The sequence below is a fragment of the Cavia porcellus genome, unplaced genomic scaffold (genome assembly GCF_034190915.1).
Source record: "Cavia porcellus strain 051 isolate PalLab524CR breed Dunkin Hartley unplaced genomic scaffold, mCavPor4.1 scaffold_5, whole genome shotgun sequence".
In the NCBI taxonomy this organism is placed as follows: Eukaryota; Metazoa; Chordata; class Mammalia; order Rodentia; family Caviidae; genus Cavia; species Cavia porcellus.
This window is the reverse complement of record NW_026947488.1, coordinates 65526079-65539524: the sequence shown is the minus strand read 5'-3', so window position 1 is coordinate 65539524 and position 13446 is coordinate 65526079. Positions and strand designations below refer to the sequence as shown.

Here is a 13446-nt window from a genome sequence, read left to right as displayed (position 1 = left end):
TGGACCTCCACTTCCATCTTTCCTCCATCTTTCCTTCTTTTCAGGCTGCAACGTGCCTATTGCCTGTCTTATAAAGATGTTTGTCATTACATCAGGCCTATAAGAATGTGCCTAATTTCTCCATATTAAGACCCTCAAATAATCACATATGTAACTTTTTGCCATGCAAGACAACTTATCACAAGTTTCAGAGATTCTGAGGTGGATACTTTGGATGACATAATCCACCTTCCACCAATGGCTGCCAGGGAACCCAGAGGTGGCAGGTGACATGCATGTCATAGAGGTAGTAAGTGGCAGTAGTGCATGCTTCAGGGACTCTGGACATCATGAAAGGCTGAGTGGAAGGGGCTGCAAGAAGAAGGGAACAAAACTTGGGCGATAGTTTATAGTGGTGCCAGCACCATTCCTCAAAGGAAGCAGCATGGATGGGTTAGGCCAGCAGCCACCTTTCCAGAGAGTAGACCACTGACCCTCTAACACAGGTGCTATCCAAGAAGGCCCTGAGATGTGTCTCTGGGGAGCCTGAGGACACATCTCTGCCAACGTCATGAGGCTATGGGAAGTACCTCTTCTCCAAAGACTAGAAGCTCTGAGGGCAGAGGGAGGGGCTCTGAGAGGACTCCCCCATCTATACAATAGAGAAGTAAACAATCTAGGTTTTCCTTGTACATGCAAATGAGGATCATTGTGTTTGGACTCACCCCCCCCCCCCCCAAACACACACACATTATTGAGTCAAAAATCCTGCAAGTTGAGATTTTAGAAAAAGCCATTTGGAATTCTACTTAAAACAGAGACAAGAGAGGTTCTGAGTATACTTCCCCTTTGTTCAGAATGTCTAATCCTAAAGGAAATCAGGTCTTCTCACAGACAGCATACAGGCAGGGACTCAGAAGGGTGACTGCATTGCATAAGAAGAAACATAGCCAGCTTATTCCAGAGTTCGTTTTTTAACAGCAGAATTAGAGTGCTGACAATGCCCAATTATTTTGCACATTAAGGCGACTGGTCCGGACTGGACTGACCATTCTCTAATTAACTCCTTGGCACTTGGCTATAATAATGATTGAACTAACCTATTTGACTCCCAGTGTGACTGAATGAGCAGATGCAAGGAAACTGACTGCATCATTCTAACACAAATTTTTTCTTTTTTCTTTTCTTTCTTTTTTTTTTTTTTGCCCCTCCAAGAATAAAAGATATGGTCACTTTCATCTTCTAGGAGCTTTAGAATTCTGTGAAAATAGAAAGGGCTTGACAAGCAAAGGCTTTGACCCAAGACAAATGTGCTCAAATCTTGACTCAGGCTGATGACTTACTTTTCCTTTGTGGCGGAGGAAGACTGCCTGGACTGAAGGGACCCTGCATACACACCTGCTTTTCCCCTCTGGGTGTGGGGCTGTTTAGCACAAGATATGCTTCCTTTTCCTGGGAGTCCAGCATTTTCTATGAGGCGGGCCAATGCGCTGGGAGGATGTGAAGCATTACCAAACCAGAAGTCAGCCTCAGGAAGGAAGATCCACATCTTTCAAACATACACTTTATTGTGTGGTCTTCTTGTATCAAAAATTTTTTTTCAATCAGTAGTCTTCAAGGGCTGATTGTAGGATAAAGAGGGATTACAGAATTTTAGTGGGGTGTAATGTTATTTTTTTTGCATGAGGAAATATTAAAAATTGAGGTGTTTTGCAGGAAAATCTGATCTCCACTTTCGGGTAATTGGAAGTATAGCACTGACCTTGGATTCTGTATGACCTGGGGCTGTGGGGCAGCTGAATCTTTAATTCAATCAGCTAGGTATCAGGAGTCACATAGTCAGGTGTCTCTGACTCATTCTTGCTGCATCTGCTTAGGGCCCACAGTGACTAGAATCAGGCTCCTGAAAGAGGATGCTACCGAGGATCCATTAGTGGAATGTAAATGGGACAGAGCTGTGAGCTTGCCCAGGGCAGAGTCCTGTTTATCTTCTTTCCATTTCCAGTGCTTATTGTGCATCCTGACACTGAGAGGACAATGACCAGCTAAATGAATCTGATTTTGGCATCTTGTGTTCATTGCAATTTTTCAGAGATGCATTTTTTTCCTCACAGGAATGGGAGACCTGTGCTCTCGGTTGGCTCATTGAGGCTGTCACTGAGGCGACATCTTCTGCTAAGTGGGAAATGCTCTTCAATACCAGCAGGATTCTATCCCAACACCAAAAGGCCCAAAGGGGGGGATATTAAGACCTTGTAGCACTGAATCAACCATACTCAAATCATAGTAAACCCAGGAGAGGCTACGGATTAATCAGCCTTTCCTGTTGTGATGGCAGCAGAGTGCTCTCCTTTGCTCTTGTCTGAGTGTGCACAGGACTAAATGTAGGCTCAAGGGATTTGCATTAGCAGATTGAAAGTAGAAATTCTCTGGGAATGATGTTCTTCTGTCCTTACAATCATTTTAGTGAGATGCACTAGATTGTCATGGCCATCTCCTGGAGCTACCTGGCAATGGATGGACTTGGCTATTCTGTGGATTCTGGCAAGTGTCTCCACAAATGTGGGACAAAGGGGTTGAAATCACACATTGGCTCTGGGGCAACTGCTTCACTCACTGTACCACTGCTGTGTGGAAATCATCCCGTATCCTGTACCTTGGTTTCAAAGCTGTGAGGAGCTAACTGTTCAAATTCTTGTCTAGGACTGGTATAGATACAGGAATAGAAAGTGGAGGAGCACTTCTGCAGTCCTTTTTATGGGTCCCACTGAATGGTGTGGATTGAGTTATATTTGTCTAAACTTGATATATGTGACAATGTTATATTAGCATTTCATAACTGCTCATCCTGAACTGTCACAGTGTCCTAGTGAATAACAGATTCTTTAGGTGCAGGTCATTCCTTTGGAGACAAAGAACCAACTCTATAATATAAAAAGATACTTTTGATTTAATTCTCACCAGTTGCCCCATACTTTTGGTCCCAATATTTTCAAAAGCTTTTCCTTCCACTACTTCCTTTTACTCGGCTTGCTAACAACCCTCCTGCACATGTCTGCCTGGTCCTACACTGGAAAGCTCATCTTCAAGATGTACCTTCTTGGGCCTGGAGATTTAGCTCAGCAGCATAAGCACCTGCCTTGCAAGCAGGCAGTCGTGAATTCGATCCCTGCTACCGATAAAAACGAAAAAAAAGACAAAAAAAAAAAAAAAAAGGTGTCCCTTCTTAGGCTTTATCATGCTCTTTCCCCTAGGTCTCCATCAGGTGCTCCTGCACAGGGTTCCAAGCCTGGTGGTCCCTGCCTTCTGTCCCAGCATCTATTGCAGAAACTGTAAGCTGTCTATGTATGTATTTCCTTGACCCATGGATACTGCTAGAGGCTCCTATTTCACCTGCTCATTCCAGATTCCCAGTACAAAGCCTTATACATAGTTTGTGCCCAGAATAAGGTGCTGAGTATAGAAATAAATGAATGTCATTAGACATTAAAAGAGATATGATGCTTCTGGAATTTCCAGGTGGGCCAGCAGTTTAAATATACACAGTTCATTCTACAGTGAATCTAGCTCAATCTTTGAAATAAAATATCAAGATCAAAGATAAACAATATTTAAGAGATAGACAGTAAACAATGGCAAAGTTTTAAAGTGCTCAGTCAAATGAACCAAAAGCAGATAGACCAGAAACCAGAAGGTAGACTCTTGGAAATGGGTAAGTAGACCAGGGAATGGGGGAAGAAAGGAGTTACAATTACCAAGAACAAGAAATAGCATCCATGCTTATAATCCCAGCATTCTGAGAGGCTGGGTCATGGATATAGTAAGTTTGAGCCCACATTGGGCAACTTAGAAAATTAGCAAGACTGTAGCAAAAAAAAAATTTTTTTTTTAGAAAGAACTGAAGATATATTGCTCAGAATAAAGGCCCTGGCTTTATTCTGTACTCCAGAGAACAAACCAAAAGCAATTATCAAGATATAACATATGCATTTACTATGTACCAGTTTCCTCAAACTAACATTATTATTTTGTATTACAAATATGCACTAAAAAAAGAAAAAGGAAAAAATTAAATTAGTCACCTGATGTTTTGAAAAAGATCTCTAGGTTGTTTCTCTCTTGTGATGGTTAAGGTGGTTTGACAGCTTGATTGCATTGGGAGCTGCTCGGAGGGCTGGTGGAGCATGCTTCTGAGTGTTTCTGGCTGGGCTGTGGAGACTGTCCTTGGGGGTCTGTGTCTGGACGCTTACCTTTTTCTCTCTGCCACTGGTATTATTCCTTTGCTCTGTTTTCTAGTCACCATGAACTGAGCCTCTCTGCTCTGCTATGCCTTTCATGTTTCTGTCTTGGAGACATCTGGCAATGGACCGAATTCCCTTAAAATGTGAGCCTTTAAATTGTGGATGCTGCGTATTTTATCCTAACAACAGAAAATCTGACTAACGCACTTATCTAATTCCCTCCTCCCATGCCTCACTTTATCTCTCCTTTCTCTTGCTGTTAAGAAGACATTTACTAGGCACCAAGTGCATGCTCATGGCTTTAACATGCACTGAATAGCTGTGGATGAGTACAGCATAGTCCTGTCCCCTGGAGCTCAATTCCAAGTGAGCAGATTGGTGGGTAACTACAGAATAGTGAGTACTGGGATGGAGTTCTGCATGGGATCTGAGGAGTAGAGGAAAAAGGAAAACCCCCGAGGGGTGCTCCAGGCTCTCTTCCTCAGGAGGAAGCTTTACTAGGTATGTGTGTTATAGATAACAAATGATTTATATCCAAGAACCTTTGGTAAGATTCTAACCTCTCAGGGTGCTGATAAGAAATCAATTTAAATTACTAAGTTGCAGGCAGATACACTCCTATACCTTATCCTCTGTGATTTTCTTCAGAGGGAGGGCAGCTGTCTAAGTGGATGGGAGCTTCTGATCATCAATAGGCTCCTTTTCTTTCCTTCCTTCCTTTCTTCTTTCTTTAAGCCCTCTTCGTCCCACTCCCCCCCCCTCTATCTGCGTCTCCCTCCCCCCACTCTGTCTCTGCCACATGAGGACACAGTGCTTCCAGGAAGAGAGCTCTCACCAGGAACTGAGCTGGCAGTTATCCTGATCTTGGATTTCCCAGCCTCCTTCATTGTGCAAAAATAAATTTCTTTTGCTTAAGCCAGCCAGCCTGAAATACTTTGCTATGGCTTTCTATGCAGTTTAAAACAAAGATGAAGACAGAGTTTGAGCAAAGTGAAGATTTGACAATTGCAGTTTCCTCAAAACTACAAACATTTTGCATTTCACTGATAATTCTGATCGTTAAATTTTAACTCTAGAAATGTTTGACTTTGAAATTAGCACATGCTCACCACAGAAGCAGCACAGTATAATGGAAAGGGGAGCTATTGGTCATGATTTGCTGTGTGACCCTGAGCAAGTTACTGGGCTGGGTTCTTTGCCTCATGATGCCCATTGGGAAGGCCTGCAGCAGAGCTGAGGGTGGTCTCACACATACAGCCTTCCCGGCACAGGGCAGACACTCTCTGGTAAGTAAATGTCAATGAGACCAGAAGTTTGGAAGCTGTTCAGTGAATCTCAGCCCCTCCTTAAGTTCATCAGTTTTGGAACAGATCTCAGATTTGCTAGATTTACTATGTATTTATATGTACAACCAGATTTCCTCTTTTTTGCTATTTTTAATTTCAAACCCTGTGACTTCATTTGCCTATATCTGTGCTTCTCAATCCCATCTCAAAAAATGCTTCAGGGTATCTATAATTATCTTCGCCAGTATGTCAATGTTCTTATTAAAATAACCCTCATGATATGGAATTTATTTTAGTTCACTTCACTTTGTATTATGTATTTTAAAACATCTCATAAGAGCCATCTGGCCCTTTAGGACATAGCTGTGAGTTTTCTGAGAAATCATATACACAATGTCAAGATTTCATCATTACTGTGAGAACTAGAATTCTTAGAGGAACACAGAGTATTCTAGATGCCATCTGCTCAGGATTCTAGAATCTAGCAGAACAGAATTTATGGGAGGGGGCGAGGCAATGTCCCTCAGACATCTATCCCCTGAGTTTGCCACCCTGGATCCTGGATCCTCCACTTCCTGGAGTTACACCAGTGAGGACTCATGCAGTTACTGAATCTTGTCTTAAGGAGTGTCCATGTGAATTAATTCTGAGACTTGCCCCAATGGAAGGTGGGGGATTTAGGAAAAAGAAGGGGTAGACATGGAGAAACAAGAAGACATAAAGGACAGGATAAAGAAAGGTTCAGTGCAGACAAAACGACTCAGATAGTAAACATGACAGCCTTGAGGAAGAAGCCGGAGGATCTCAAAAGTAGTGCTCAGTTCAGGATATGGCTGAGTCATAATAAAAGCTAAACAAGGGCCTGGGGCCCCCAAACATTAAAGAAGGGTTGCAAATTGAGCATTATTTCATCAGCTTGTTTAAGTAGCACTCATTTTACACTCCCCACTCCTGGCTGCTAGATTCTCTTTATATTTTTAAAACCATTTGCAAATTTAGGTGAAGATCAACTCTAGTTTGCCTCTTAGACTCTTCTGCATAGGCATAGCCACCAAGAGAAGTGGGAGCTCCCTCACAGTCTCAGAACTGCACCCCCCTGGGAAACACACTGCATAACTTTGGATTTAAACCAGACACTTCATGTGCCATTGACAGGCATGACATGGTGGCCACTGTGATCAAGAGTGATCCAGAGTTATGGGGCTCTGAAGATAGTCTGATTTTCTGCTTCATAAAAGAACACTTACTGATCACAATGCTCTGTCACTTTGACTTTAAAGTCTTCAGGTTTTTGCTCTCAACCTGTCACCGAAAGCAAGCAGTGCTGTCACCCAAAGCAAGGTAGTAGAGCACTGAAGGGAAGACATGGGGTACTTCTGGTGCTCACAAAGATCATGAAGGAACCTGGTGACTAAGAAAAGCAGCTTCCCAAGAGCTCACCACAGAGCAAAATAGACATGACGCATGTGGGTAGGTCCACTGACCCTACCAGTTGTGACAGGCAAGTGTGATCCTCCCTCAACAAAAGGCTTTAAGAGACCAAGGTCCTCTCTGACCTTAAAGGACTCTGCCTCCGGAGTGGATTTCTCCAAAACAAGTGACCAGAACTTGAGGCGCCTACCCACTGCATCCCTGCAGGAAACGGTTGTTATGAGTAGGGAAGGCGCCCACAAGAGCCTCACCTGGTCCAGCTTCCAGTGGAACTCTGCAGGGCGAAAGGTGTCAGCCTGGTCGAAGTCCTTCCGCAAGAGGAAGACAAGGCGGCAGTTGTGCACATACAGGGCATAGTGGTGCCGGTTCATCTCTGAAAGGCAAAGAGAGAGGACTTGGGAAGTGAGAAAATCCCTGTCACTGTTTGCCAGAGGAGTCGTCCTGCTATCTTGCCCAGCACAGCTCAAGGATAAAGAAATAGGCACTCTGGTTTTCTCTTTCACAAGTGGTCTGATGAATGCTCTGGAACACACCTTTTGGGGTTCACTGAAATGGAAGAAGAGGACTCAGGAGAAGCCACAGCAAAAGTGCTGCCAAAAAGCCACCTGGTCTTTAAATGCATGGGCCTTATCCTCAGGCGCTGCATCAGACCCAGGGTAAAGTGACTCAGGTTGGCAAGCTTTTTACACAGTGACAAACATTTCCCAAAATGTGCTCTCTGCCAATGCCATCAGCTGATCTGGATTCCTATAACACAGCTGGTGCCTCCTGGACCTTTGAAGTTTTGTTTTACCTCATCAGACTTAGAGCAGTGACCACAGAGCACACTGCCTCATCACCTTTGTCTAAAACTATGTTAAGAGGAGCTGCCTGGCTTGTAGCTGCAGGAAAGAGGGGACAGACCTGTCTTCTAGCATTAGACATAACTGCCTGGTACTCCAAAGCAATGAATCCACACCCCTTTCCCATTCCCAGCAACTAATCAAGGGACATTTTCTCCTCTGACATAGAAACTTCCTTTCCTGTTGAAAAAAATCGGATGTCACGCATACAGCTATAATGCCTTCTACCAAATGACAGAAGAGGAACTGTACTTTGACCAATACTGGGACCTCATGTGTTATTATGTCGTAGTATACAGAAGCACATGCTCCATAAATGTTAGATGAATGCGCTTGTGACCATGTCTAGCAGAAAGAGCATGGCTTAAGATTCAGTCTGACTGTGGGTGAAGCTGTGTCATTGGGTGATGTTGCAAGAGTTATTTACCCTTACAGAGCCTCAGTTTCCTTAACTATATCATGATGGTGATGCTGGACTCTTCTAATATAACCTAAGAATAGGATATTGTGATTGTTTACTGTATAACCTCTCTAAACCTCATCTATGTTATATGAATTGCATGTATAAGTTGTATTAAGTGTGCGTTAAGTGTGTGTAGGTTATATGCATATGATGCATGTGTACTCATGTTTGAGTTTTATGTATACATGTTATATGAGCTATATGAGTGTGTAACTGGGAGGTTGAAAGTGGCTGCAGTCATATTTGCCACCATAAAATTAATGCACATATGGGAAGAAATCTGAGAAATTATAGTGCAAAGGAGCCAGAGTCACATCTTATCTTTAGGATGACTTTATGAACCTTGATAGCTCTCAATGTGTTCAGCCACAAGAACCCTGTATTCCTTGCATGATTTTGATTGTTTGGTTTTCTCATAGCAGTTTAATCTGGATTTCCCATTCCCTGTATTGGGAAGCATTTTAATTGATACAAGGAGGCAATGTTGGTAGAGCATCTGCCCAGAACAGATGCTCAATGACTGTTAGTATTATAAAGACCATTACTCTGCCTCATGACCACGGCAACATGGCAAAGCAGTGTTAGCTGCTGTGTTCATGTGTACATTACAGACCTCTAGAAGGCAGCCCAAGAATGGCAGGAAAGAGGATGGTCAGTTACCAAGCATGGCAGGATTGGCCTGGGCCACTGTCTGAGTGACCACTCAGCCTCTAGCTAGCAACACTGTGACCTGGTTATGAGAAGTCTATCAAGATTTTTTTGTCCTTTTCATGAATGTTTTCTGATTTTCAGAAAGTTCTGTTAGTAATTAAAGAAAACACAGAAAGAAAGAATTTTTGCCTTTGTGAGTTTTACTTGGAATCAGGAGAAGCTGGGGATGAGGGAGCTGACCAGGAAGAATGAAAAAACAGATGGCCCTTTGCCAAAGCATCTCCTAGCCTAGGAGATTCCTCCCTCTCTCTGCTTTTTGATTACTCTGGGTTCCTGAGGCAACGTACCTCCCTCAAATAACTGGCAGTGGGAGTGAGGTTCGCACCCCTTCTCCATGGTGATCTCAATCCTCCTGAGTGGCTTTCTGCTCACTGCTAGGGTGTGGAAGCACCCTCCTTTCCCAGCAGACACAGCAGTCATCTTAGCACTTTGCACCAGACTGAAATCTCTGCCTTGGACTTGGTAACCACTGGATCAGGTTGGTGCTCTTTCTTGGAAAGCCCACTAGGAGGCAGCTAGTGCTGTGTGTGGCCACCTATCTTTCATTGTTTTCCATTGAACTCAGAGGGAGCAAGACAAGGCTGCTTCCCAGGAGCATTCTCATATCAGGAATAGATGTGTGGGCAGGAGGGATTATGGAGAGAGGGCAGAAGCTGAGGAGGGATCAGGAAAGAGTGTTATTCTCACAGAGAGTGGAGAGGTAAGCACTAAAGTAAGTTGGGTTGGTAGCCACAAGTGTCCCACATGGCAGACACCAATATGCATTTTCCTAGTGTGTTTCCTTTGCAACCCACACATACACAGCTAAAGGCATTTCACAGCCTCTCATGGTGAGCTGGGGCCATGTGACCAGGCACTAGCAAGTGGAAGGTGATTAGATGAAAAGCCACCTGCCGTTCTGACCAATAAAATCCTTCTGCACTCCATGTATTCTGACTCTCTCTATTCAGTGGCTGAGAACAGCAGAATCAAAAGCTGCAGAGAGGCAAAAAGGCTTGGTCTCAGGATTTGGGCAAAGCATTGCTTCCCTACCCTGCAGACCTACTCAAGGCTGCTGAGCAACTGACGAGAGGATGCTCTGATGCAAAGTGCCAGCCACTGAGACTTTGTGTATTGTAGTAAGGAGAGTGGCTTTCTTTCCTTCTCTTTGCTGCAGTCAGTTGTTGCTGACTAATCAGTTCTGTTATCCAACGATTTATAAATTACTTTGTAGTGGACTAGAATTAACGAGTTTTACTTGTACCGAGGAGAAATTAATGCAGTTTTCAAGAAGGGCAATTCAACATGTTACCTTAATAGCTTTCTTAATATTTATATTCTTTGATTTAATAATTCAACTTTCAATCTGGAAACAATCAGAAATGTCCAAAAATTATATACCAGAATTCTTACCACAACATTGTTTCATTTGCATTTAAAAGCAGACAATTTAAATATTCAACAAAAAGCAGAAAGTTAAATGGAGAATTATAGGCCCACATGGCAGGGTGTTAAACTGCCATACAACTCATGTTTTAAAGAATATCTCATTGCATAGAGAAATGATCTGAATATAGTTATATAAAGGAAACAGATAATAGTACTACATGTTTTATAAAAATAGATTCAAATTGTGAGAACATTCTACTATATGCAGAAATAAAATAACATTTTAATGAAATGCAGTTATCTAGATCTCCTCAAGTGTTCAGGTTTTATGTGGCTTTGCATTTTTATTCATTTCAGTATTTTTATACTTATTCCTGCTATAAATATGCATTGTTTTACAATTGAAAAACATTTCTGATATAAAACAAGCCCTAATTGGGTTGTAGTTTATTTCTAAAATTTTTATTTTTATTTAGGATAAGGATGTAGTTATTGAGTTTTTAAAAAGTCAATGAAATTTAAAAATATTCCCATCTTCTCTGTGCCAATCTTGAGTTCAATGTGATTTTCTTCAAGATCTGAGCTGCAGAGCCCCAGTCTTGTGGGCTGAGGGCACCCAGTGCCTTGAGGTGGGCTGCAGTGGTAACAGGAGGCATTGCCGTCTGAGACTGTGACTGCCTAATAAAGTGTCCCTGGAATCCTGATATAGGGACCTAGGGTGGGTCCCTAGCATCTAGTCTTACAAATGCATTAGTTTACTTTAACCAGACTGTTGAGGTAATAGTCTGGCCCTGGAGCTTGTGATAAAAAGTCTTAGGTCTAAGCCTGCTGTTCTCGGTAATCAGCTCTGTTGACCTGGGCCTTTTATTCAAACTTCCATGTTCCTCGATAAGCAGGAACATTTATAGCTCTCTGCGCTGCCTGCAGGGCTACTTGATACATCTCAGTATGTGGCCAATGACCATAGCTCTGCTGCCTTGCATTTGTCTACACAGACTTAAGTGTTGCCTCATTGTGGTTATGGCTCTAGGACCATGATGGGCCTTTACCACAGGTGTTGTAGGGCCACAGGATGGAAACTGGTCCCCAACCTCAGTGCCACCTCCGACAATCTGTGGGGTCCTTCCTCCATGAAGCCCCAGAGAAGATCGGCTGTTGGCACCAATTCCGCTTATATAGACTTGTGACTGGGGAAAATCAGACAACTGAGTCTCAGTTCCTCTTGCAGGAAATACATTATTTATCATGACATCTATTAAGTAGGGAATTTGGAGGTTCTTGTAGCATCATAAAATAGAATAAAACTAGATTTAGTATTAATAATAACACTATCAACATCAGGTAAATTAATATAGTGTTAAAAGCTGGTATTTCTAAGCAATTTTATACTTTATTTCATGTTTATCTTCTCTGTTTTACATATGGAGAAATGGGCTCAAAGGGATTAGCAGTTCCTCCAACACCACATCTTAAGGGTTGTACTAGCTGAGCTGTGAACTTCAGCTTTGTGAGAGAAGAGGCTGAGCTCTTGAAGTCTAGGTATTTCAATAAAAGGTGCATTTGAATTACACTTAAAGACTGCTGCACTTTTCTGTATGATCCCAGAATTTTATGTGTGCATGTGTGTGTGTTTGTGTGTGTATGTGTGTGTGTGTGTGTGTGTGCATGATGTGTAGTGCACATGGGGTGTAGTGGTAAAAACATAGCATTTGATGTAAACTGATTCCAGTTCTAATTCCTACTGGATGTATAAATATTTGGGACATATAACTTAACCTCATATTCTTAAGATGGGAAAAACATGACACTTTTATAAATTATTTGTAAAGTATGAAAAATTGTTAGAATAGCAATAGCTAACATCAATCACATGTTCGATGTGCCAGATGCTGTTCCAAGCACTTGATGTACACTAAGTCACTTAATCCTCATAAAGACATGATGAGGAAGATGATATCAAAATACCCACCTATCAACTGACTAGGAAAGTGAAACACAGAGAGGCTCAGCTTGCCAAAGGCCACATAGCTAACAGGTGAAGGAACACTTTTAACCACAACCTGAGAACTGGCTGGCCCAGGCTTAACACATTAAAAATGCCAAAGAACTATCAGCTATCACTAAAACATATGGTGATGATTTTCAAACTATGACTAAGTTAGTGGGACTCTTACTTAAAAGTTATTTTGCAAATCTTTCTATTATATATTAAAGGCAGAGCTTCTTTGTTTAAGTATGGATGAAACATTCTCCTCCATCCCTGGTTTATCTATGGTAGCCCTGAGGAGCTCCTGGGGATGCTGAAGTTCTGAGGTGCCCAAGCTGAAGATCCTGATTTCACCTCTTGCATTCATTGCAGCTGTCCCAGTACCTCCCCTCTTTTCTCCTCCTGTTTTACTACAAACCCAGTAAATCAGAAGATAGAAATCCAGAGGCCAGAACACACCCTACCCCCACACTCTACCTTCCTCCACACCACCCCCATGGTTGCATCTATGTCCAGTCAGGAGACAGAGCCTGTGCTAGAGACTCACCAGTTTTATCTGAGTTGCAGAGGATGGTTTCCTTCTCAGCCCTCACACCAGGGCTGGGGCCATGTTTCATCCACATGGTGATGGTGAACTGGTCCGTCAGATTCTTAGGCACAATCCCATCTGGAATCTTGGCACCCTGTCTGCCATCAAACTTAAAGATCATCTCACTGCTGTCCACCAGCAGTCCTGAAGTCCAGTTGGTGGCAGAGCTGGGGGATGGCAAGAGGTCGATGATGCCAGATGAGGCTCCTGCAGGGAGTAGGAATAGAAAGCACAAAGGCTCATTGCTCTGATCTAGGTAATGGGGAAAGAGGTGCCAAATGCCATCCTGCCCTGAGTCATTTATAACTTACAAATAAAAATGGTGCTGGGGCAAGTTGGGGTGTGATCAACTATGATGCAAGGAAAATGTGATGGCTAAGCTTGGTGAGTATAACTGGAGACTTTTATTATCAAGTTCCTCAGGGAAGGCTGGAATTTGATGAGGTAGATGGATTCATTCCGGCACTCACCCATTCTTTAAACTTTCATGCATTTACTGAGCACTGAGTTTGTGCCAAAACCCCTGTTAGGTGTTGGTCACATGAAGGG

At 42.7% G+C, this 13446-nt stretch overlaps 1 protein-coding gene across 1 annotated transcript in view; it reads right to left on the bottom strand.

Annotated features, from left to right (window-relative positions):
* Clstn2 (calsyntenin 2) overlaps positions 1 to 13446 on the bottom strand; it is a 573715-nt gene that overhangs the window by 78002 nt on the left and 482267 nt on the right. The window contains exons 7-8 of the mRNA XM_063249086.1: positions 12856 to 13104; positions 7189 to 7310 (exon numbers count right to left, since the gene is read on the bottom strand). Of these exons, the coding sequence (XP_063105156.1) occupies positions 7189 to 7310; positions 12856 to 13104 (371 nt within the window). The remainder of the gene's footprint in view (positions 1 to 7188; positions 7311 to 12855; positions 13105 to 13446) is intronic.